This window comes from Trypanosoma rangeli (assembly GCF_003719475.1).
Source record: "Trypanosoma rangeli strain AM80 chromosome Unknown Tra_15.4_contig_00173, whole genome shotgun sequence".
In the NCBI taxonomy this organism is placed as follows: Eukaryota; Euglenozoa; class Kinetoplastea; order Trypanosomatida; family Trypanosomatidae; genus Trypanosoma; species Trypanosoma rangeli.
In genome coordinates, this window is record NW_021705921.1 from 8,120 (window position 1) to 31,388 (window position 23,269).

A 23,269-nucleotide genomic window follows, 5' to 3' on the forward strand; every position below is an offset into this window, starting at 1 on the left:
AAGACTATAGCACGGTAAGTGAACGGGGTAATTTGTGCATGTGTAACTGTGCGGTGATCCGATGTTTCTCTTCAAAGGAAATATGGAGAAACAAAAAACACCGGGGTGGGATGAGAAGACCCAAAGCCTCAGGCATCGTGGTTGTGTAGTGTATAGCCGGACAGTACATATCATCAAACCAGGAGGGGCAAAAAAAAAAAACGCTTCCAAAGGGCGTTCTAAAGTCAGACAAAAAATATATATAACAAACAAATAACCACAACCCAGAGTTATGTCACGAAAAGAAGCTTCCCAGCCTTGTTCCATGGGTGATGGAGCGCATAATGCATTCCCGTTCTTCCAAGGTGAGAAAGTCCTCCAGGAGCTGCAGCAACTCGGCTGGCCGGATAGATACATCATAGTTCAAAGAGTGGCACATGTCCCACTCCGTCTGAGCGCAAACCCCACGCAAAGACGAATGATCGTGTGAATTGGACGGCAGTAGAGACACCAAGTAGTTAAGAGTGATGTGGTAGTCTGTGTGCCACTTGAGTGCCAGGGAAAAGGCAACAAAAAGGTTTCTCCAGCAATTGCCCAGGTAAAGACGGAATGGAATATTTCTCTGTAAAGTACAACGTCGCCCCATGCGTTTCTCAACGGAGTGTCGAAGTTGAAGCTTGTCAAGAATACAAAACGCGATCACCCAGGCGGCGGCATCCACGCCGACAAAGCTGTAGTGAAGAAAAAAGATCATCGTCTCTATCGAGGAATGAGGTCCAAAAATGCCCTGCCATTGTTCATTGTCGTCTGTGAAAAAATCCAACGATGAGGCGCTTGCCTGCTCCGCTGGCTTGCATTGCTCAGGCACAACAAATGAAATCCCGTTGTTGGCACCGTTGACATCGACAGCGGTTGATGTGACCTGGTAGCTTTCCAACAGTCCACGCCAAAGTGTGAAAAGTGTTCTGCCGACCCGACTACTCCCGCTGCTGCAAGGTAGTGGGCGAGGCACAGGCGAAAAGAAAACACCATCACGGCTCGGTGCCTCACAGAGCCTTGCATATTTCCTCGCGCATTTCTCAAATGTCCCCCGCAGAGCCTTCGGCATTATTATTTTATTTTATTTTTATTCCGGCCTCGCCCCAACTGCAACGCCCAAATCATAAAGAAAAGACAACACAAGAAAACAAAAAGCAAAGAAGATATACAGACGCGCAGTGCTCAGAGAGGAGGCAAAAATACTTCTTTCTCTCCCACAGCATGAGCAATTAAGAACAGCGAGTGGCACGTGAAGAAGCTGCAAACACATATTTTTTGTTTAATTTCTTTTTTTTTTCTTTTTTCTTCGTCCTTCGCCCCTCCTTCCTGCCTCTTTGCACTTGTTGTTTTACATGGTTACTTCCTCTTTTTGGACTTCGTCGCAGCAGCGCCACCGCCCGCCACAGGAAGACTGAGGCCCAGCTTCTTCTCCAACTCCTTCCGCTGAAGCGCAAGGGCGGCTACTCTGTTGGCCTCATATTGACATTCCTTCGCCTCGTTTCCCCTATCCGCTTCTGCAATGCTGAGATCTAACAGGAGAGGTTTCAGGCGTATTGCCTCGGCTTCCTCCAGTTGTTTTAGCTGTCGTCGCATACGCTCAATCTCATGCTGCATACGGTCCGCCCGTTCCTTCTCCTGGCCAATGCGAGCCTCCATGCTCGTCTTGCGCCCTGAGAGCTCCGACATCTCGTTGCTCACTCGCTCTTCTGTGCGTCGCAGGACTTCTTCCGCGGAACTGAGCCGGGCGCGTACAACAGTCAGGCTCTTTTCAAGGTCCACGATTTCGCGCCGCGCCTTCTCGGTCATGACACGAGCCTCTTCACTGCGTCGCAGTAACTGTTCGCTGCGATCTTTAATGATGCGTCGTTCCATTTCTATTTCGTCTTCAGCTTGCGAAAGTTCTCGACTTTTAAAGGAAAGACCCTCAATCTCCGCCTTGAGCTTCGGGACAACGAGGTTCTTGTTCCTCTCCACATTTCGCGCCAGTGTCGCGCGTTGGCCCATGAGGGAATGATAGCGGAAATCATTGTAGGTAACGTCCATCTTCTCTAAAGTGTTGTTGCTTCTTAAATAATCGTCCAAAAGTTCGCCTGTGGTGTTTGACATACAATTGCGTCGCAAATTCAACTCTAGAAGGGTTCGATTACTGGCCAAACATAGCGCAATCGCCTTCCCCCCGTCATCAGTTATCTTATTGCAAGCAAGGTTGAGTGAGAGAAGACCCTCGTTTGTCTTCATGGCTTCCAAGATGCACTTTGATCCAGCATCCTTCAGTTTATTATTTGACAGATCCAAGTGCTGCAGTGTGTTGTTCGCTGTAAGGGCAGCTCCAATGGCGGCCCCATCTGTCTCACGAATTCCACAAAAGGAGAGAGTGATTAAAAGCAGGCATTTGTTTTCCGCCAGGCCCTCCATGATATGTTTAGAGGATTCCCCGAAGTTGTTGGAGGAGAGCCGCAGCTTCTTTAGAGTGGTGGAAGATGCCAAAACTCGTTGTATTGCCTTGGCCGTCTTCTCCCCGAGATCATTCGTCTCCAGGTTAAGAAACTCGATCCGTTCCTCACCGTTTTCAATAGCTGCTGCAATCGCTTCAAAGAGAACCATCCCACCATTGTCTCCCATGGCGTTACGCTGTAAGGAGAGGTGGGTGATGCAGGTGGTTTCCAGAACAGGCGCCAGTGTCTCAATCCCTGCGTACCCCAAATTATTAACAGAAACGTTCAAGTGTTTGAGGCTGTAATTTCCATTGAGACCTGCAGCAATGAACGAGACACCGGAGACCCCCAAGCCATTACAGCTAAGATTGAGGTGTGAGAGCACCTTGTTCGCACGAAGCATGGCCCCAATTGCCTCAGCACCTGCTGTGGCGATATGATTTCCATTAATACCCGAATGCGCGCCCAGGTCGAGTGAGACAACGGTATTGTTTTCAAGCAGTGCTTGCGCCAAAGCCACCCCTCCGATGTGACCAATATAATTGGATCGAAGACCCACGTGAACAAGGCTCCTGTTGACTTTGATAAGGCTAGCAATGGAGCAGGCGCCTTCATCCTGTAACCGGTTTCCACTTAAATCAAGAATGGTGTACTTTCTGTTACGTGACAAAATGTGTGCAATGGCTCCGGCGCACATCGGCCCAAACCCACATTCTTTCAAGCAAAAAAACTTCCCTCTGCAGTTGGCACTAATAAGCTCCATAAAGCGCATCTCACGTTCCCATGAAGGCACCAGTTCCTGGTCCACACACTTTGCCTCGTACAAGATTTGAAGATCCTTCACAGAAAAGTCAACTTCATTCTGAATGCATGACTGAATCGCCCCCCGCTGCACAAGTTCTCTAAACGAGATGAAGTTTGCAACGTAAGGGAGACCCGTTGGCAGAGCACGCGGCAGGCACGTAGATGCTGTAGTTTGATCCTGCAGAAATCCCCGTCGACCTTTTGTCTTGTAGTTGTACAAGTAACTACGTGCCACGTCTCTGCATTCGATACGCTCCAGGTTGGAGCTGAACTTTGCCGATTCTATGAGCGGCAAATCTTGCTGACTGGCCTCCACGGAGATCGTTGGCTCACTCATCTTTTACGCCCTTTTCCTGCTGGTATTGTTGCCTCCTTTTCTCCTTCCTCGCCGTTGTGTTGCGCAGTAAAACAATAAGGGAGGGCGCACCTCCAACGCTGCAACGCCAAAGAAAGAAAAGTAAAAAAAAAAGGATGAAACGCCCACACACCCAAAGGCATACAGACAAGAAAAAAAAAAAAACTGCAAGACCAAAGAAAAATGGGGTGGTACAGCAACAAACCTGCAATTTGAACATCAAAAAAAAAAAAAATAACACACAAACCTGGCAAGCCTGTCAGTTGCGTCTGTCATTCAATATTCACCTAAAATAACATGCCACATTAAAATATGTATATGCTTTTCCTCCCTTTTCAACCCTTTCTATTGCGTGTATCGTGTTTGCTTCTGTATGTGCCCTCCGCCCTCCTGTTCGCAACCCTGTGGGATAAAAAATTCTTCACTCGCCTCACTCCACCCATCATCTTCAATTGCGCCGCAGTGATTATGGGTCTTTCAAAAGCTGTCCAAACCACATGTATAGACGCCGCACGTATGCCCACATCCACACGTGTGCAAGATACGTGGGCGGGGTGTGTTTGTTGTTGTCTTAACCCCCCCCCCCTTTTTTTTCTCTCTCTTAAATCACCTGAATTTTTCCCAGTGTTCTTGATTATTCTTCTTCCTCTCTCCCACCCTCATCTGCACATCCCTTTTCATGTCAACTTTTAAAGGGTCACCAAAAGTATGGAAAAATATAAAATATTTTTTTTAAAAAAAACAACTATGGTCTCATTGGTCAACGAACCAATTTGTGTTCCATTTCTCTGGAAAATCAAGCCCTCATCTGTTGTGTTACTTGCTTTGGTTACTCTCATACTTCCTCCTACGCCTCGCACAGTGTCAGCAGTAACGCATACTGGAAAGCACCATGTCATAAAATACGTCTGCCTTTATATCCTTGGCAACATAGGTGCAAGGGCCTGCTTGCGTGGAACGAAAGGTGCGACCCTCGCTCTTCGTTTTATCCGTCTCCACATCCAACACAATCGGCTCAAGTTTCGCCAAAGTCTGGTCAAGCACATAGGCGGCAGTCAGCACATCCCAGGCGTAGTAGCCATCACCTTCACGAAGAAGCTCATAGTGGGTGCATGTGGCCCAGGCAGAACCCACAAACTGCGAGAGGAGGTAGCCGTTTTGGTTACCGAAGCGCTGCACAAAAGACGAGTTTACAGGAACGTGATTTGTCGAATCAAGCGAAAAAAGAATATTGCGCATATGCGGGCACTCAAACACCACTTTTGCCGCTGGTGGGTCCCAATAAATGTTCCACTCTGCCGTGCCGTCAGTGGTGGATTCAAAAACGTTACCGCCAACATCCACGGCGCCGCCCATAATGACACACTCTTCCACCTTATCTGTAAACTGCTTCCCATACTTCTCGATGCACCACGCTACATTGGAAAGCGGTCCAGTCACGCATATGGTTACCTTATCCTCCGAATTCATCACCAAATCCGCAAGCAGCTGCTCACCCACCAATTTCTCGTTCTCAACCTTCAGCTTGTCCCACAGCGCAACGTGCTCAGGGAGGTTCAGGCAGGGAAAGTCGTTCATGTTCTTCGCATGACAGCGCCACAACTTCGGAAAAGGATTCACACCATGAAAGGATGAAATGCCAATGGGAAAGAGTGATACATTTGTGCGACTGTGAACAAGGCTCATAATTTTCCCTGCGACGTTAAATGCATCACTGACAAAACAATCCGCATCGGTGCAGATGCACCCAATGAGACGCACCTTATCTGGGTGCGCAAGAAGAAGTGATAAGGCAACCAGGTCATCATGGCCACCGTCTTGGTCCAAGATAACTGACCTTGGCATCGTCCGCACGGGCACACAATACACACAAGTTTTATCTTCCCTTGGAGCTTCTGTTGCTCTCTGTCACACGTTTTCTATTGCGGTCTTGGAAATAGCAAAGGTAGCACCCATACAAAAAGAAGAAAAAAAAAAAGTAAAGTCATATTCGTCCTCCACAACACCTAAAGAAAACCTCACAAGATACACAAAATAATAACAGCAATGGCAAATAACTGGCAATAACGCTAGACGCCTTTTCCCCAGAAATGAGCTCTTGTTGTAAGGCGGGAAAGAGTCAAAAATGTCAGTAGGTCCAATGCTGCCATGTCATTCCGACGGCACGGAGCGATACGGAAGAAATTCCGTCTCCGTCTCCGTCTCCGTCTCCTGTGGAACAAACTCCGCCAACAGATTATATGTCCGCTGTGGTGTAAGCTCGTGCCGAAACTCCGAGACGTCCTCTGCCCACAGGTGGTACCGACCAACTTCATACCACATGAGCGTGCCAAATAACAACAAAAGTCACCTGTTGGTTTTAACGCTCCCTGCGTGCACAACTAAACGACAGCCGCACCCCAGCACTCCCATCCCCGCAGCAAAGAACCCATTCTGGTGTCCCACCAGGCCGTTGTTCACTTTGTGCGCCTTCACGGCATTGTAATACATACCACACATAAAGAATAAAGCCAATCACCACCGTTCCATGTTTCTTGCCTTCATGGTCAGGCATCCTACAAAACAGCCAAGCAAACAGGCACAGGCCACACGAAATCTGCTATGTGGCTGTCTGTAGCCCTGCCAGCTGTTCAAGCAGAGCTGAGTACATCAGCGGTTCATAAGTTCCACAGAAGTGGTAGCCACGACGAGCAACAACGCCATGTTCCGCATCAACGTACAAAAGACGGCGAAGGGACTGGGAACCAGTCATGGCCGTCTACACGCTGAAAGTCATTTTGTCATATATATATATATTAAAAAAAAAGCGAGTGCACAGCAAAGGAAATAACAACACAAAACAGGAAGAAAACTGTTGTTAGACAAGGCGTAATAAGACGCACAAGAATAAAGACGTTATCCCCAGCTTCAGTTTTGCACAAGGCACTGTGTTTTAGTGCACTTCCCCAGAAGGTGAAACCCACACTCAGCAAGCACGAACAAAGTGCGTTTGACAGGTATTTTTGCTTATGCGACGAAAAGCCTCCAGATTTATTCGTTGGTTTTTTTTTTTATGCATCAATGTTGTAATTTCCGTTGTTTGTATTTTCCTCTCTTTTGGCGCTCCCACCGTTTACTGCGGCATGTCGATCGCATACGGCCACGCGGGGGGAGGAGAAGAGGAAAGAAAGAAAGAAAAAAAAAGATAGAAACACATGCACATACTTTTCCCACTGAAAGCAGCACCCAGCTAGTAGCTTCGTTCTCCATAGGGGTGAACAGGGAAAACGTACAAAAGAAAAAAAAACGCAGAAATGTATTAGGTCCCGCAATCACACAGCGAAAGCGTTAATCCCGGCCTTCTAGTGTGCCACAGTCATTACCCCCACGCATTACGGTTATGAATCGTGCTTTTTGTTTTTGTGTCCATTTTTTTTTTCTTCTTCTTCTCTACGTGTAAGTAATTTTGCTGTGTTGTTGTTGCTGTCTGTCATCTCCACTTTTCTTTTCGTTCTTGCTCGTTTAATGAAGAGGCCGCAGAACCTTAACCTCACGCGTTACACCATTTGCAAATATCTGTGTATGCATCTCTCCACAACTAATCAGGACCATGTGTAGGCCATCAATGTCGCTCCAGGGCCCTTTTGGTCATCTCGTACGTGATCATCGTCAGTGCGCCTGAGGGGGCAGTGTGCATGATTCTCGCAGAGACGCCGGCAAGGAACCCACGCACACCTCGGGTTCGAATAATATTTTGAAACGCCGACAAAACGCGGGATTCTTTCCCCAGCTGCAGGTGGGTCTTCGTCACATCCAACGGGGAAGAAACTATTGACGCCGTGGTGCCGGCTAGCAGGGCAGCAGCCACGTACTCCACTGCGAGCTCATTCTCCTTGTCGCGGCGCCCGCCGCCTAGGAAGGACAGGAAGCCCTCGTATACCGTCCAGTAGGTTGCAAAGTGTGGCACGTTCATCAATATTGTTGTGGGCAATGAAACGAAAAAAACGCGGGTTCCATCCTCCGCAAGAACGTGCCGCGCGCACCGCAGCGAAGACCCAAATCGCCTCGCCCTGTCCATCTGCATCCGCTGCTTCACCACATCAAAAGGAGTGGCAATAGTGTCGTGAGCCGCCACCGCGCAACTCGAGGCAAGCATAATAGATGTGTTTGATTCGTCTCCAAAAATTCGTTTCGCCGACTCGTATGTGCCAAAGTATACCCCGTGCGACGGGACAGCCGAGACAAGGATGGGGAGCAATCCACGGTAAAGATGCGCCAGAGGCTCGCTACGCCACACGTGACGAAGGACAGACGCAATGCTATGCGAGCTCCCGCTCTGTATTCTGGTTTTGATCGTGTCGAACGGAAACATGGCGGCGTGCTCCACAAAACCAGCGACGCCCCCGGCGATCATCTCTTCGGGAAGGAGGGAGAAGGGACCTCCTACACTCTTGACGGCATCATACACGAGAGACGTGTTGGCCGACGACATCCCATTCACCTGCCTGGACAAAAACCAAGATACAACGCCCACACACAACGCAAATGATGCGTGTGAGACTGTTTGTGCAAAATGGAACAAAAATACGGTCATGTGAAAAATAGCAGCAGCAATAAGAAAAAAAAATGAATATTAGATGAAGAAAAGGTAACGTCAAAAGAGAGAACTTTGCAGTGTATAGATCGCATATTTGCTCATCCATCATCATCCACTCCAACTTGAGAATACGTCCTTTTGTCTTTCTGTCTCCTTGCATTTCTGTTGTTATCTGATTGTGTAAAAAAAAAAAAAAAAATAGGCGAACACACACACACACACACACACCAGAATGTGATTATTCTTCCTCTTTCTTCTCCTTCATCGTCAGACAGCACGGCAGCTGACACCCATTTCAGCAAGTATGGACACAATTTTGCGTGCCGGAATAAATCCAGACACTCGAGAGCCATCGCGAGTATTAGATGTGAGATGCATGCCCACAACGTGATCCCCAAAGTGGTCTATCACAGGGGCCCCACTGGAGCCGCTGGTACTGACAGTTCCGCGTGCGACACAGTTGAGCAGCGTGCTTTCAATCACTACTCCTGGCGACACGATCGTCTCATGCGGCCATTTTGTCGAGAGCCACACCGTGGCAACACGTGCCTGCAGTGGAGGGAGAAAACCACGCAAAGGGATATGGTCCATGTCTGTGTCGACCCATAGGACAAGGATGTCATTGGCCCCATTCTTCAACGCATGTTCGACGTGGGTTTCTGGCATATCTGGGTGTCGCACTGCAAAATCGCCCACGTCGTCCTTCACAGCGTTGAAGTGGTGGCCCGCTGTCACCAAAACACGAGGCAACACCGCGACGCATGTTCCAAGGAAACCCCCACGCCAGTATAGTGCGTGCATGGCCTTTAGGACCTCCGAGGATGGGTCCAGTGTCGATGGGGCGTCGAAGAGGCCATGTCTAATCATTTGCCTCAGCAGCCTCCTTAATCAAACAACAAAAATAATAATAGTAATAATAATAATTATTATTTAAAATAAAATAAAAAACAGCACAATAATAGCAATAATAAGGGCATCTCACCACCACCACCAGCAAAAACAAAAATAAAAATAAAAAACCTATATCCATAAAAGGAGTACATAGCACGTCAAACACACATCTTCGGACGTACATATATATATATATAACCTACATAAATGTATCTCAATTCTACCTTTGCCATATACACATTCCCTCTTTGTAGTTATATATATATATTCCTGAAAAAACAGTTACACTCCTAAATACAAGTTGTGTGTGAGATAAAATAAAAATAAAAACAAGGGAAGACACTCTGTGCTATGGCAATGGATTGTAATTATCCCTCCTTCGGTTGTGATGGGAATATAATGAGAAATATTGAAAAATGTTTCGTGAGTGTTCTCAGTCTCCCCACCCTACCTCACCATTATTCCCTGTCTTCCTCCTTGCGTTATTATTGTTTTTCTCTCCCCCTTTTCTTAGCATCTCCGTAAATCAGTAATACGTATACACTTTTATTTTGTCTACATGTTTGTCTGTTGTTGTTTTTTTTTTGTTTTTATTGTTGATGCTGCTGTTTTCGTCCTTGTTTGGCCACAGCCCCCTGGTTTTCGTACAACTCTCTACTTGCGCCTAACTTTGCTCTCCTTGAGCCAATCCTTTATCACCTTCAGAATGCTTTCAAACTGCTGAGCAATCTGTGGCTCGCTGGCGTGCTGCTGCACACTTGACTCCAGCATCTTCACAACATCAAAAAGCGAGTCCACTGGCTCCTGATTGGCAAACACCTGTTGAAAGACACCAATGCAAGCGCCCTTTTTGCCCTCAATGTACTCAGGGGCGTTGTCAAGACGTTCGAGAACGTCAAAGGCTTTGGCAGCGTAGTAAAAAGCGCAGACTTTGTAACAGTCGTTTGCCATGGGCTGCAAAATGTTAAAGGACTCTGCACTTGTCTCCATTTTTAGGTAAATATCCCAGGCTCGCTTTGCGTGCTTATTCATGATGTGAGAGCGCATTAGCCAGCTGGTGTAGCTAAACTCCGCCTTCACCTTTTCGGAGCGAACCGCAGTGAGAGACTCCTCCGCCTCGGCAAAGTTACCGGTGCCGGCACAAGCAATACCGTACAGATATAAGAATGTGTCGTCGTTCAAAAAGTAGGGTTTGATCGAGCGCAGATAGAGGAGTACGTTGGGAAAGTCACGGTGTAAAAAGAAGTATGACGCCATGCACTGTCGCCCAGGGATGGTGTCACACTCAGACTGAGCCGTGCCTATAAGGTTGAAATACTCCCGGGTGAGCTTCAGGTGTTCCTCAGACTCAAGTTTTTGACCAATTAGAGCGTTAACAACACCCTTCAAAATGTACTCGGGTGAAGAAACAGGCTCAAGGTCTTTGATCAGCTCGTACGCCTCTTCAAATTGATCGTGACGCAGTTGATAAATAACAAGATTCAGCCTTGCCTCGGGCACAACGTTAAGCAGCGGCAGCAATGCCTGAAGTGCGTCATCACCATTGCGAAATACCACCAAGTTGTGTTTTACTATATCGTTTTCTACATTGTAGGTAGACCGCTGCAAGTCAATAAGTACCCGTAGCTCCCCCTCTGCAGCCTTACCATTGTAGAGACGGTAGTGGTTGCACGCTTTCAAGTTGATGGCCGTCGCACTGTTGCTGTGTGTTTGCAAGTACACATTTAACACCTCGAGACTAACATCATAGTAGTCCATCTTATAGTAGCACATTGCAACATACACGTTCAGGGCCACGTACTCTCGAGTTTCAAGCAAAATTCGTTTGTAAACATCAATAGCTTCTTGAAAATGACCACGATAGTAATGTACTGCGGCTAGTGAAAGTTGATCCTCCACCGTGTCCTTCAACTTTTGATGGTAAATAAGCAACTTGTCCTCATCATATAATTTTTGTGCAATATGAAACATCAGACGTGTTTGCAGAGAGCAATTGGGTCCCTTTAACGCGCACTCCTCCGCCTCCTTGTAGGATCCATTAACAAAGTGGCAGCATCCCATATGGATATGGTGCATGGGGTCACAATTCTCAAGAGATAATAACTCCTTGTAGACATCAAGAGCCTTTCCTACGTCGTTCATGTGGAACGCACTATACGCCAGCCAGGGATTGATGGATAGATCACCAACAGGCTGATTTGTTGTCTTGTAAAACTCTAACATTGTGGTGGCCTTGGAGAAATCCCGCGCCTGTAAAGCCTCCTCAAGCTGGTCCACCACTGACGCCTTTGTTTGATTGGTCTTTTGTGTCGGCGTCGCATTTTTCCGCTTCACTCGGCCACTGGTCAGCAACATGACGTCTTTTGTATCTGCACTATTATGCCGCTTCCCTCGCTCGCAGATATAGAATTGTATGAGTATGTATTTTCTTTGACTGATCTTGTGGTGTCACCAGCGCCCACTTCTTCTGATAATCCCCCCTTTGATCTGCATGCGTATGTGGAAAAAACAGTAACAACAGAGAGAAGCGATGTGCAACAACAAATTCCCCAAAGTCAAACAGCTGCTTGAATGACGGAGTCAGCGTCCTCCCATCTCTCTCTCTCTCTCTCACACACACACATACATACATGCACGGGCGCTGACTCCTCACAGCTCTCTCAATGCACCAAGTAACCACAACACACGGAAAGGGAAAAGAACAAGAATAATAAAGACGAAAGGCATTCATGTCATTTGCCTCGTTTGGAAAGAGCATCCTTCACACGGTCTGTCGCGTAGCCTTGCATCGTGTCAGCGGAAATGCACAGCGTAAAGGGAATGAGTGCAAGGCCACAGTAGCGACCAATCAATTCGTGATCGGCAAGGCAACGCATTGCCATTCGAGAGCGCGTGAGTTCATACCGCGCAATAGGGCGGTGCTTTAACACCCCAAGTAGCCGCATCCTGTACTCTCAGAGACGGGAAGACGACATGCACCCAAACCTAATGTATGGAGGTAAATACGTTGCTCCCTATATGCGCATGTGCTTGCGTTTGGAGAGAAAGACTCATCCACCACGTGAAGAAGGGAGGAGAAAGGAGGAAGAGATGCAAAGAACAATACAATTAAAGCATCAATAATAATAATAGTCACCGCGGCACGTTGTACTTACAATAAAAAAGATCGGTTTAAGAGAGAAAAAGGGAAGCAACTGTCCAACAAAGCAGATCCAACAACTTTTCTCCTGCTTGCTTCCATACGTATCTGAATTCACCTCCCATCGACAGCCTTAAGGTGAATGCAACGGTGCGGCCCCTCCTCCGCGTACTCCGCTGCATGGACACACATGCCCTTAAAGCTACTCAGTTGTGAAACAATAACACCACCTGAGAGTGCTGCATGCATTGGCGCTTTGACCTGCAACCGACGCGGAGTAACGTGCGACGGTGACACGGCATGACTCAGTGCGCCACGAAACACCTCTCGTACCCCCCTCACAACCGAGGCACCGCCAACAAGCACCCACTGATTTAGGGAAGAGAACTCTATCAAACTCTTTTGGTATGCGTGGTGCACAGCAAAAGGAGCACTAATATGGGGTGTGTGAAACAGCAAGGCCTCCCCGGCCTCCTTGCACACAGCATAACTAAGCGGGAACGGCAGACTGTTGCCATCAGGAAGTGTCAGACGCGAAGGTAGCGCGACAGCCTCCTCACCCACCCAACACGCGGATGACTTCAACGCCCAAAGAAGCGGCTCCTCCGCTTCTGGAAGATAACGACTCAAGACACAGTCTGTGGCTCGAGCACCTACCGACTGCACAGCAGCACAGAGAGAGGTTTGAACAATGCCATGCACAACAGGCACAAAACGCACCCCACAGTACCCAACGTCGATGCTCATCCCAGTTGTTTCCCCTGCAGAAAAAAGAGCTGTTGCCGCCGCGTAACCTAGAAAAACACGCTTGGCATCTAAATACTCAAAACAACACTTTAAAATAAGTTCCCGCTTCCGCTGCGGAAGCAGCACATCCGTAAGCAGCGAAAGCGTTAAGCCAGAGTCTTCGGGACAGGAGTTTGAGAGCAATTCTGCAAGGTGTCGTCCAAGGAGCACAATGTCCAGAGCATCTTCCACATACGCCACGCTAGGCGTCTCGCTCACACCAACGTCAACCCCCAGTGTCTTGTCGAATTTAGAAAAACATGCATGTTTCACAGTGTGCGAGCCGTAATCCGCAACAAATGTAATGTCCATGAGCAACGGCCTCTCTATTTCCAGGGTCAAGCTCATACACAGAGAGACAAAAAAAAGCACACGAAAAATAGAAAAGAAAAAGTTCGGATGAGAAGGAGAAAATATGAAGAGACATAAAACTGCAAGAAATTAAAAAGGTTTATCACCTATTATTGTTATTACTTACTCATATCATTTAAGCTCACGTCTCTCAGAAATTAAAAAGGTGGGCCATATGCAAAACTCAACTCTCATCAACACAACTAACGTACACGTCCCCAAACCCTTTTTTTTATTTATTTTCTTCTTTTTCGTTTTGCCTTTCATCGTTGAATATCAAAAACAATAATAACAATAATGTTATTTCTCATTGTTTCTACATTTAAAAATAAATCCAACATATGTAAAAAGTTCCACAAGAAGCCGCAGCAAAACAAAAACATAAAACGAGGAATGATTCGTGTTCAAACCAAGCGTTAACCCCCAGAAGAAAATTATCAATGTGGGGTGGTTTGTCTAATCCCGTCAACTATGTAAGCTAGCCGTATCAAATATTGAGAAAGCTCAGGCGTTTTTGCATCCTGTAAATATGTTCTGTCCACCGTATTTATGGCTTCCTGCATGAGTGCCCTGTATTGTTGTATAACTATTGTATCATCGCTGAAGTTGGGTGCCACCGGTGCCAGTGAAAGGGAACCGGTCGTCTGAACCTCAGGTGCGACAAAAGAAACCTGCGGCGTTGTTACCTTAGGTAAATCTGTCGTGGCCTCTGCGACACTATACGCTCCCGCCTCATTTAAGCTACTCACCTGAAGCGGCGTGGAGCTTTTTGAAGCAACCTCCTCACCAGGAAAATTATATGTGCTATTCCAATCCACCTTTGACGTACGCCACGACAGTTTGTCACGTGCGACAGTGTGGTTCCTCCTAACATAGTCCGGGTAGTCTCTGGTGCTGCTCTCCAGCTTGGTCAATACCTTCGGGACAAGGCGAGTCGTGGTGAGGTTGATGATGCTGTGTGGTATAGAGCCACGGGGATCGCTTTGGGTGATATACGTCAAGACGCATCCATCACTTCCTAGCGGCTGAATTAGGTACCCAGTTAGAATAGATCGTGCACGAACAAACGACGCCTTTTTGGGGCACCCACTGTGTGTGACAGAGTGGTTAAATATGATAAACTCGCCGTTGGTGAACTCCATCCACGAGCGCATATTGCAGAAGTCACGATTTTTCAGTGGCCATGGAAACTTGGCGGAGTAGTATCCAATATCGTTATTCACATTCAGCCTAATAATGTTGCGCCCTTCAATCATGTTATCGTCCCACACCTCACGGTAGGCGGCGTCGTGCAAATTATCGTACAAGTCGACACCCGGAATATTCCGCATCTCGCGTCGAACACGAACAATGTGAAGTCCAACAGAGGCATCCTCCGAGGGTCTTGACTGCACTTTGGTGGTCGAATCGGAGTAGTGCGTGGTCCATGAGTCTTCTGAAAGCGCAAACCTCTTGAAGTCGCGGAAGTCCGAGAGCGTTTGTAGTTTATACGTTTGGCCAGCTGATTCAACCAGCACCTCGTTATTAGGCTGCATTGGAGGTGTATCGACAGGAGGAGGGGCAAAGCAAGAAAAAGCAAACAAAGAAAAAGAAGAAATATATATATATATATATATCTAATTTTGGCTACCCACCTAACATTACGTCAAAGGTCCAATCCCCACATATCCCAGACGAAGAAGAAAAAGAAGAAAATAAGTCGCACAACCAACAACAAAAAACAAACAAAAAAAGTGGGTGACTTCGTCAGGTTCATGTTGTGTAGCCCCACTAGAGTCTAAGTGAGAAAAACAAAAGAGAAACATATGTTTGCCGGACAAACCTCAGTGAAAGGCCTCTTACCTGTCATTGCATCCACAGCATTGAAGTACTCAACACAGGTATGCCCGCACAACGCAAGAAAAAAAAAACACAAGTAAAGAGTGAAGGAGAGAAAGAACAATACACCCATGTCGATTTTTTTTATTTTTATTTTTGCTGCTTTCTTGGTGGCTGGCGCGTGTGCTCAGAACTTGTCGTCACAATATATATTCGGGTCTCACATTTCATTTCATTCTTTTTTTTTCTTTTGCCGGTGAAGAAAGCAAACAGCAAGAAGCTCCACCAATAAGAATAAATAGCCGTTACCACTCGTTGTCGTTGTTGCTTGTGTCCTCAAATTGTTTTTCAAGCTCCGCGACAGACGCACGAAGATCGTCAATTGCCGACTTTCGCAAGACAAACTCCTCAGTGACTTGTAAGGTGGGATCCACCGTCAACAACGCCACCGTAAAGGTATCCGGGCGTTCTTTTGGGTCGGGGCGCGTCATCCATTGCACTAACTGTTGCAGTTCAGGACTGTACGTACCAAAGCTTCCCGTATAATTGCCACTGCGAACAAGCGATGGGTCACCGCCCATAAGCTCCACACAGCTGGCTCCTAATGCATACACATCAGTCTCTCCCTTTTGCTGTGCAAATTTAGGGAGTGTGAAGGCGTCTGGAGCAAGGTAGCGCGAATCGCCGTCGTCATCATTTGTTCCACAGAACTCTTCACCAATGTCAGGGTGATCCATAAAGAGAGGACGTGCAAGTCCGAGGTCCGCGAGTTTGAAGACGTACGTGCCATCCTCCATTTTTTGAGCCAAAATGTTATCTGGCTTCACGTCTCTATGCGTAATATGATGACGCCAGAGCCAGTGTAGTGCAGAAGCTATTTGGTGTATAACGGAACGCAGCAGCGCCTCTGGCAACGGCCTCTCAAACTCGGCCACGGACCCGTCCGGGAGCCACTCTGTACGAACAAAAACGGCCCTATCTTCAACCCAGGCATCAAAGTAACGCAAGACGTTGGGGTGACTACATGCGCTTAAGGCATAAGTCTCCTGTAGTTGGTGTTGGAGGTCGCTTTCACCGCATATCGCTCGTTTCGTCTGCTTGACCGCATAGCACTGGCAGTCAAGGTCAAATATGCCTCTTTTCACCACGCCAAATGAACCTGACGCGGTATCTTCCACTAAACTCATCTCGTTATTTATTCGACTCATAAGATGCATTGCACCCAAGCTGGTGTTCAATGAATATGTCTGCATGCCAGCGCTGTCAGAGAAACACCCAGCTTGGCTGTCCTCTCTTTCCGCGGTATCCATCGTCGCATGACTCATCCCCTCCCCCCCCCCTCCCCTCCCCCCTTCTCTCCCGTTCCCCTTAATGCTCAGCAAACAAACAAAAAAGCCAAGATAGAAAGAGAAAGATAAAAAAAAAAACACATGTGGGCAAATGTGCAGGCATATATATATATATATATAATAAACCATCAGTGAAGTTGATGGTAAAAAATGTGGAGGCGGAAAAGTGAACGTATGAAGGCCGCACCTCAATGAATACATCAGCACTCCAGCAGCAACCCCGCCGGTAAGTGGGAAAGGCAAGAGGATGGGAAGAAGAAGAAGAAAACTAATCCTCCCGCCCACCAGACGCGGAGATCCGCCAAGACCAAAATCACAAAACCAAAGGCACGTTTCGCTTCTTTTCATCCTTGAAAACTACAAAAAAAAATTATAGCGGAATAAATAAATACATGCATGCATATATCTTCTTGTTTGTCAAAGTCTTGTGGTGATCATGGCAACGCGCCTCTCTTTATCTTCCTCACACCCTTTCCCCTCCTAATCCAACAAACAACAGGAACACGGCAGAACACCCCAAGTAGTGGAGTTTTTTTTTTTATTTCTGTTCCCTTTTGCCGCCTACATTTTATTTACATGTGACGTACAAAGGCATCCACACACAGAGACAAAAAAAAAAGAAATAACCATCCATTATGCAGGATATCGTCTAGGCCACGCCAGGCATGATGTCCACGTCAAGCTTACCACTAATTTGGTTAGAGCCTAGCTTGGCATCACAGCCACAAAGTACATGCATTGAACCATCAAAGGCGTTCTCCGTCCAGATTCCCTTGCCCCCTTGAGAAACAAAGGCGCAGTGCATTCCACATTCCCGAACCAAATTTCCTTGAACCACCGGATCACTTCCCTCAGTTACATAAATACCAAACTTCCGCACATGCTCTACAGAGTTTTTCTCCATCGCACCTGTCGATTGCCCACGAAAGTACATGCCAAATAGGACATCACGAATACGGTTGTTGCTGGCAGTAACAGTGGCATTACAGGCGTGAATGCCATTAACGCGGCACTCGTAAATGTCGCAGTCGATCACCTCGCCTGAGGATCCAGGTGAAAAATATATCCCGTCACCGCCAGATTCACAGTGATGCACACGGGAACGTCGAATCGTGAGTTTGGCGCCTTCCCCCACACGAACCCCATCAGGGCCATCATGAATGTCGCAGTCTTCAATCAGAGCATGACCTTTGCGAACATCTACCTTGCCGCGAATTCGTAGCCCTTTCATAGTGGCATTGGCAGCAATAACAACACCATTCGTAATTACAGCCTCACTTTCCGCCAGAGAATCATCTGATATCGCAGTGAGTGTAACATCCTTCAACACCTTCAATAATTCCTCGTACAGACCCGGCTTCACAGCAACGCTGTCACCAGCAGCTGCCGCATTCAAAGCATTGGTGATCGAGTTAAATGTCCCTTCACCTCCTGGGTTCACAGTATGTGTCACGGGCTCCATGGAGTCGGTAGCACTTCCCAATCCCTTACGCAGGAATGACGACAACAGCAAGAAAAAAAAAAAGTAAGTAAATGCAAGTAACCACACCAAGAAGCTTTTGCATGAATACGGTGACACTACTACAGAAGGGTCTCACCTATGTGTCTGCATGAATGCACACATGCAGTCACACACATCTGCGGCAAAAGTATGAGTAGGAGTAGTAAAATAAAGGTTTGTGGATATGTGAAAAAGCAACAGCATCAATGAAGTGTGTCAAAAAGATGAGCCTCCTCTGGTGAGAGCTGCGACATACACGAAGGAGGAATGGAGGTAGAGAAGTACATTGGCTCCGCATCAAAACCCGCGTGACGAATAGAAAGAACAAGCTCCGTGAGACATACAAACTCGTCCTTGTCGCCACTTCTGCAAGTACCATTCTCTTGCAATGAAATTCCCCAGCCCTCGCTCGCCAGGCTCTCCTTCAAGCGGTAAAAAGATCCCGCAAGAAGCCCATCTGGGTCAGAGTGACACGTAGCCTTGATGACAACGCCACCATCCGAAAACGGCCCAAACAACACACTCATTGCGTACGCCGCGTAGAACTTGGTAGATAAAAGAGGTAGCGACACTGAGTTCATTGGAATCACCCGGGCGAGCAGCGTTATTCGCAGATGCACAGCTTTCGTAGAAATTGTAGATGACAAAAGAAGAATCAGGCCGCAAGAAGACGGGTTCAAAAGATATGCAGAATAATGCATCAATCCCAGTTGAATCCGCTGAGCCACCAAACGGGCGTAGCTATGTGTATCTGCCCCAGTCGGTTTATATGCCACAACCACACCCACATCCTTCAAAACTGAGACAAGTGTATCGTTTCTGCTCAACGTTCCATGAGGTGGAATGACATTCAGCATGAAAGTACCTTGTAGAATCCTGCGGCTCTTCTTGGGAATACATGAGGCATGAACCTTGTAATGGCCCTCAACAAAGGCTTTCATATTACCCTTGTATCTGCGATAAAACATCTCTCGAGTGTTATTTGTCCAAGTAACAGTGATATATATCAACTCCGCAGCAGGGGCAGGAGACATTAGCAATCGGTGAATAACATACTCATCTGTGAAGGTCATCATCGCCGGGGGAGCACAGCCTCTCATCAAGAAGCATACCAACGCATCGTACTCAGCCACTATCGTGTTCTCTGTGTGTTTCTCCAGAGCCTTATGCAACTCATTTAAATAGCCATGCCCCTCCGCAATCAGAATGGTTAGCCGTAACAAAGACTTATGGCCCCAAACAGACTGAGGAAGACGTTCAAAAAAGTCACGCGACAAATCACCAAATTGGGAGCGTTGCGCTGAGCGAAGAACCGAGATCCACGCATCCAGCTCCACCTCTTTACGGCCCTGAACATATTCCAGTGCATGTCGCCAGTGTCCACCCTCGGCGTAGCCTTGAAGCATGTACCGCCAAGAATGAGCAGTCTTAGGATCTGAAGAATTAACCCGCGCAGGATCTCTAGCACAGAGTAACGTCGTCAAAAACTTTTCAGGGACATCCCCAAAGCTCTGCGCAACTGCCAAGGCCTCCTCCCAGGGTGCTGACACCGGCATACCACAAACAACAGAACAAAGCACTCCATGTGCTGCCTTCGGCATCACCGGGGCAAGTGATGTATAAAAGGCAAGGGCTTCCTTCCAACGTTTGGCGTCCCTCAAGGCATACAAAGTTTGCAAGCAGGCATCTTCAAGAAACAAATCATCAGCGTGCGTTCGTGGAGGGTCGCATGAAACAATCATATCAAGCACATCAGATGAGTGCCACCATTGTCCAGAGCGGCGTGCAGCCTGTCCCAACGCTGAAGCAGTCATCAGAGATGCACCTTCCCCTTCACTATAACCCTCCTTCAGTAGCTGAAAGAAAGTAGAGGTCTTACCAGCATCACTCAATAAACGCAGCACCGTCGGCAATGACTCATGCCACTTTATATCTCCTTGTGCGATAGAGTCCTTCATCGATTGCAATGCAGCTTGCCACACTAGTTGTGAATCCCCACAAAAAGTATCTCCATGTGCCTCTTGAAAGGCTAATGCTGCCGCAGCACTCTGGTGAAAAAGAACATGTCGAGCAGCAAAATAGGCATCTGGTCCTTCCATGCAACTCAGCACCTGAAGAACAGCACTGCGGCAACGCTGAGTTGAACCAATTCTCTTTAGTGAATCAAAGCTCAAGGCGGTCCCACAGAACCTGACCACCTCTGACAGAGCACGTGCATTTATGCTTGGCGTCAAAGAGATCATGTCCCCTAATCTTGTAGAGAGCTGAAATAATCGAAATCCATCGTGGGACAACTCACTTTGCTTGCACTCCGTGAACACAGCCAGCAACTTTTCCTTCTCACCCTTAGTCACACACTCCGTCCCAGTACGCAGGAGCATGGCGGGAGGCAATCGCCTCTTCACAGCATCCATACTCAAAGACTCCGTGGTAAAAAGGTAAGGACGCAGTTTTTCCGATGTTAAAGGAGTAAATGTGGAGGAGATACAATTTCGTTCTGAAGGATCTTCCGTGTGACTAAAGTACCAATCCGCCGCCCAAAGGAATACCTTATACTCCCGTGCAACCTCAGTCACTTTTCCTTCCCGTATCATACACCACGCTTTCTCCGTCAGCTCCTTCATCTTCCCAATCATAGGCCTCGAAACGCGTCTGCCCCCAAAAGAAGCAGCAAGCACGTAAATACTCATCAATCTAAAAACGTGTGACACATCATTCAAATTAATGGGATGTATTGATGCGGTCAACCAGCGTTTCTCCACCTGGTGAATCACACGATCGTATTTGCCGCTGTAGTATAGTACAGCTGCTACGAGAGCAGCGCTATAGTGATCACTACGATCTGCATGATTCCAAACACAAAGCGCAGACTCCCATCTCTGTTGGCAACATCGTGAGCGCCTGTCATGTGGCAGTGATGCCGATGCCTCCAGGGCTTCTAATGCCTTGCGCACCACTGAAGGATGAACGGTTTCATTCGGTTTTGCATACAGTTGGGCAGAGAATTCATTCAGCACAGAAATCCATCTTGGTGGTGTATCTACCGGCAAGGTATCACCACCCATAGAAAAAGAAAGAGGAGCCCCCATAGCTTTTGAATCGACTGCATCATCAACATCAGGGTTTCTCCCGTAGAGTTCAAAGAAGGCCTGCCTATCCACGACGCGTTGCCGCTGCACCTGCCAACAGCCAAGTAGGAGGTGGCTCTTGACAAGCCTCCTCATACCATCCGTTCTTGCTATATTGGGTAACAAACAATGCGGAAGGAGAAGGAAAATAACGGCCGGAGCAAAAGCAAACAACGACGTCAAAACAAAAAACAAAAAAAACAAAAAACAAAAAAACAAAACAAACAAACAAACACGATAACGACACCGGCACACACGACAATGCGGCACAGCGGCAATAAAGCGCCGTGCCGCAAGACGCACCCAATCACGGAACTCTCATTTGCTTGCATACATACCCATTACGATGGCCAAAACGCATTAACTCATCCTGTAGAAACAGGAACCTCTCTGTGGCCACGACCCCAAAAAGACCGCATGCTACTAGAGTACAAAATGAAAACAAAAACAAACAAACAAACAACAACAACAAAAAAAAACCCACTATTCTCAGCACAAAAAAAGGAAATTATCAGAAAGGGTAAAAAAGCCAACTTTCTTCTTTATTTCTTTCTTATAGTCTCGCCTCCGCGAGCTTAAAAAGAAGCATGAACAAACAAAACAAAAAGAAAAAACAGTGCATTAGCTATAATAATAATAATAATTTCCTCAGCAAGAATCAAAAAAGGAAGGAACTTCACAGCAACACAAACGTTTCTTCTTTTCCTTGCTTTATCGGTGCGCTTCTTCTTCCTGTCGTTGTTGTCTATTATTATTATTATTATATATATATATATATTTTTCCACCTTTCGTTGTATTTCCTTTTTTTTTTTGTTTAATTCTTTGGTTGATTTTTTTTTTCTTCTGCTTTTGTTTCATTTGGCATGTAAACATGTATAAATATTTTTTTTTTATTAATTCAATTACGCCACACCGCGAAGAATGTGTTCGAGAATAACCCCCTACACCCATACCTCTTCTTCCGAGGCAACGTCGTACTCATCCCGTCAAGTCTTTGTCATCAGTTGCGGCTGCAGGAGTCACACTTATGGCGCTCTCTGTCGACTGAAGCGTGGCCGGAGGCGACGCATTGCCCTCATGCTTCGTGCGCATATGGGAACGAAAGGCACTCTCTGAAGTAAAGTTTGTGTGGCCGCACAGCGTGCAGCCCGGCACCTTGAAACTATTCCCCTTTCCATCTCTTCTTCCTGCAGTTTCACCTTTGTCTGGGAGCTGCAACTTCGCTTGCCATAAGGCGTTGTTGTACACTGGCGGATCAAGGAATTTTTCTTGCGGCTGTGTGGCCAAATACTGGCTCGTTGGCCGCACACCGTAGTAGTAGAATGGTGATCCCTGTGGTAACTGGGTTCCTGGTAGTAGGCAAACAAATCCACTTTGATTATCAACATATTCTGGCTGTTGCTTTTGCTGTTGAAAGGTGCTTGCGGGCATGCCTCGAGCGGGAAGCGCTGAGGGAGGGCAGTACTGTTGTGGTTGTGGTTGTTGTTGTTGGAGGATTTGAGACATTTGAGGTAGCATTTGCCCCTCTACCGGGAGTTGTACAAAGTGAGGATGATAGTATGCGTTCTGTGGGGCAGAATACAGCTGCTGCGGAGGGACATTATGTTGATACGCTGCATGTTGAAAGTACGGCATCTGCATGTACACCATGTGTCCCCCCGGCTGAGCAAACAACATTGGCTGAGTCTGGACTTGTCCACGACCTTGGGGGGGCGGCATGCCAATCGCCTGATAGGGTGGCGCATTGACGTAATACGTGTTCCCCGCGGGTCCCATTTGCATCGTCGGCATCTGTTGCTGCTGTTGTTGCTGTTGCTGTTGTTGCTGCTGTTGCTGCTGTTGCTGTTGCTGTTGATGTTGATGTTGATGTTGATGTGGTACAGGAATGCTTGTGGCGGCGATGGAGGAACACTCCCTTACTCCCTCCAGATGTCCTACGACTCCGCCTTCAGCACGTGGCAAAGATGCGTCGCCTGGTATTGCAGCTGGCGCGGATGGAGTGCCCGCAGGAGCTGTCTCGCCCTCTTCCCAAATGCTTTCCCAGTCAATGCTTTGAAGGATCTGGGCGAGATCATTCTGCATACTTCTTGTTGATAGCGCTGTACCCGGGACACGAT

General features: G+C 47.3%; 12 protein-coding genes and 2 pseudogenes across 12 annotated transcripts, besides 26 other annotated features; all 14 read right to left on the reverse strand.

Moving 5' to 3' along the window:
• Positions 1-274: 274 nt before the first annotated feature.
• TraAM80_05368 (uncharacterized protein) lies at positions 275-1,087 on the reverse strand (the record flags this gene model as incomplete). The annotated part of the gene is made up of 1 exon (XM_029382250.1): positions 275-1,087. The coding sequence occupies one exon, from the start codon at positions 1,085-1,087 to the stop codon at positions 275-277; it is 813 nt and encodes a 270-aa protein (XP_029237830.1).
• Positions 1,088-1,135: 48 nt separating this feature from the next.
• Positions 1,136-1,180: a sequence feature (A-rich).
• A 109-nt stretch (positions 1,181-1,289) lies between these two features.
• Positions 1,290-1,325: a microsatellite.
• A 49-nt stretch (positions 1,326-1,374) lies between these two features.
• TraAM80_05369 (ribonuclease inhibitor-like protein) lies at positions 1,375-3,594 on the reverse strand (the record flags this gene model as incomplete). The annotated part of the gene is made up of 1 exon (XM_029382251.1): positions 1,375-3,594. The coding sequence occupies one exon, from the start codon at positions 3,592-3,594 to the stop codon at positions 1,375-1,377; it is 2,220 nt and encodes a 739-aa protein (XP_029237831.1).
• An 882-nt stretch (positions 3,595-4,476) lies between these two features.
• TraAM80_05370 (inosine-adenosine-guanosine-nucleoside hydrolase) lies at positions 4,477-5,457 on the reverse strand (the record flags this gene model as incomplete). Its single annotated transcript, XM_029382252.1, has 1 exon — positions 4,477-5,457. One exon carries the CDS (start codon positions 5,455-5,457, stop codon positions 4,477-4,479), a length of 981 nt encoding a protein of 326 aa, XP_029237832.1.
• Positions 5,458-5,765: 308 nt separating this feature from the next.
• On the reverse strand, positions 5,766-6,364 carry TraAM80_05371 (hypothetical protein; annotated as a pseudogene).
• Positions 6,365-6,762: 398 nt separating this feature from the next.
• Positions 6,763-6,803: a microsatellite.
• Positions 6,804-7,001: 198 nt separating this feature from the next.
• Positions 7,002-7,039: a microsatellite.
• A 174-nt stretch (positions 7,040-7,213) lies between these two features.
• On the reverse strand, positions 7,214-8,083 carry TraAM80_05372 (mitochondrial carrier protein; the record flags this gene model as incomplete). The annotated part of the gene is made up of 1 exon (XM_029382253.1): positions 7,214-8,083. One exon carries the CDS (start codon positions 8,081-8,083, stop codon positions 7,214-7,216), a length of 870 nt encoding a protein of 289 aa, XP_029237833.1.
• Positions 8,084-8,370: 287 nt separating this feature from the next.
• Positions 8,371-8,387: a microsatellite.
• A 7-nt stretch (positions 8,388-8,394) lies between these two features.
• Positions 8,395-8,416: a microsatellite.
• Positions 8,417-8,455: 39 nt separating this feature from the next.
• Positions 8,456-9,055, reverse strand: TraAM80_05373 (uncharacterized protein; the record flags this gene model as incomplete). The annotated part of the gene is made up of 1 exon (XM_029382254.1): positions 8,456-9,055. One exon carries the CDS (start codon positions 9,053-9,055, stop codon positions 8,456-8,458), a length of 600 nt encoding a protein of 199 aa, XP_029237834.1.
• An 18-nt stretch (positions 9,056-9,073) lies between these two features.
• Positions 9,074-9,086: a microsatellite.
• Positions 9,087-9,183: 97 nt separating this feature from the next.
• Positions 9,184-9,207: a microsatellite.
• A 51-nt stretch (positions 9,208-9,258) lies between these two features.
• Positions 9,259-9,292: a microsatellite.
• A 331-nt stretch (positions 9,293-9,623) lies between these two features.
• Positions 9,624-9,701: a microsatellite.
• Positions 9,702-9,733: 32 nt separating this feature from the next.
• Positions 9,734-11,434, reverse strand: TraAM80_05374 (tetratricopeptide repeat domain 26; the record flags this gene model as incomplete). Its single annotated transcript, XM_029382255.1, has 1 exon — positions 9,734-11,434. One exon carries the CDS (start codon positions 11,432-11,434, stop codon positions 9,734-9,736), a length of 1,701 nt encoding a protein of 566 aa, XP_029237835.1.
• Positions 11,435-11,673: 239 nt separating this feature from the next.
• Positions 11,674-11,691: a microsatellite.
• Positions 11,692-12,332: 641 nt separating this feature from the next.
• TraAM80_05375 (actin-like protein) lies at positions 12,333-13,352 on the reverse strand (the record flags this gene model as incomplete). Its single annotated transcript, XM_029382256.1, has 1 exon — positions 12,333-13,352. The coding sequence occupies one exon, from the start codon at positions 13,350-13,352 to the stop codon at positions 12,333-12,335; it is 1,020 nt and encodes a 339-aa protein (XP_029237836.1).
• A 229-nt stretch (positions 13,353-13,581) lies between these two features.
• Positions 13,582-13,613: a microsatellite.
• Positions 13,614-13,792: 179 nt separating this feature from the next.
• On the reverse strand, positions 13,793-14,890 carry TraAM80_05376 (uncharacterized protein; the record flags this gene model as incomplete). Its single annotated transcript, XM_029382257.1, has 1 exon — positions 13,793-14,890. The coding sequence occupies one exon, from the start codon at positions 14,888-14,890 to the stop codon at positions 13,793-13,795; it is 1,098 nt and encodes a 365-aa protein (XP_029237837.1).
• A 25-nt stretch (positions 14,891-14,915) lies between these two features.
• Positions 14,916-14,944: a sequence feature (A-rich).
• A 7-nt stretch (positions 14,945-14,951) lies between these two features.
• Positions 14,952-14,974: a microsatellite.
• A 52-nt stretch (positions 14,975-15,026) lies between these two features.
• Positions 15,027-15,054: a sequence feature (GA-rich).
• Positions 15,055-15,056: 2 nt separating this feature from the next.
• On the reverse strand, positions 15,057-15,296 carry TraAM80_05377 (hypothetical protein; annotated as a pseudogene).
• A 100-nt stretch (positions 15,297-15,396) lies between these two features.
• Positions 15,397-15,425: a microsatellite.
• Positions 15,426-15,478: 53 nt separating this feature from the next.
• Positions 15,479-16,498, reverse strand: TraAM80_05378 (protein kinase; the record flags this gene model as incomplete). The annotated part of the gene is made up of 1 exon (XM_029382258.1): positions 15,479-16,498. The coding sequence occupies one exon, from the start codon at positions 16,496-16,498 to the stop codon at positions 15,479-15,481; it is 1,020 nt and encodes a 339-aa protein (XP_029237838.1).
• Positions 16,499-16,525: a microsatellite.
• Positions 16,526-16,543: a microsatellite.
• Positions 16,544-16,552: 9 nt separating this feature from the next.
• Positions 16,553-16,602: a sequence feature (A-rich).
• A 21-nt stretch (positions 16,603-16,623) lies between these two features.
• Positions 16,624-16,645: a microsatellite.
• Positions 16,646-17,171: 526 nt separating this feature from the next.
• On the reverse strand, positions 17,172-17,984 carry TraAM80_05379 (parallel beta-helix repeat-containing protein; the record flags this gene model as incomplete). The annotated part of the gene is made up of 1 exon (XM_029382259.1): positions 17,172-17,984. One exon carries the CDS (start codon positions 17,982-17,984, stop codon positions 17,172-17,174), a length of 813 nt encoding a protein of 270 aa, XP_029237839.1.
• A 242-nt stretch (positions 17,985-18,226) lies between these two features.
• On the reverse strand, positions 18,227-21,247 carry TraAM80_05380 (uncharacterized protein; the record flags this gene model as incomplete). The annotated part of the gene is made up of 1 exon (XM_029382260.1): positions 18,227-21,247. The coding sequence occupies one exon, from the start codon at positions 21,245-21,247 to the stop codon at positions 18,227-18,229; it is 3,021 nt and encodes a 1,006-aa protein (XP_029237840.1).
• Positions 21,248-21,332: 85 nt separating this feature from the next.
• Positions 21,333-21,386: a microsatellite.
• Positions 21,387-21,583: 197 nt separating this feature from the next.
• Positions 21,584-21,631: a sequence feature (A-rich).
• A 53-nt stretch (positions 21,632-21,684) lies between these two features.
• Positions 21,685-21,706: a microsatellite.
• A 72-nt stretch (positions 21,707-21,778) lies between these two features.
• Positions 21,779-21,795: a microsatellite.
• A 102-nt stretch (positions 21,796-21,897) lies between these two features.
• Positions 21,898-21,933: a microsatellite.
• Positions 21,934-21,953: 20 nt separating this feature from the next.
• Positions 21,954-22,007: a microsatellite.
• Positions 22,008-22,130: 123 nt separating this feature from the next.
• Positions 22,131-23,234, reverse strand: TraAM80_05381 (uncharacterized protein; the record flags this gene model as incomplete). Its single annotated transcript, XM_029382261.1, has 1 exon — positions 22,131-23,234. One exon carries the CDS (start codon positions 23,232-23,234, stop codon positions 22,131-22,133), a length of 1,104 nt encoding a protein of 367 aa, XP_029237841.1.
• Positions 23,235-23,269: the final 35 nt, after the last annotated feature.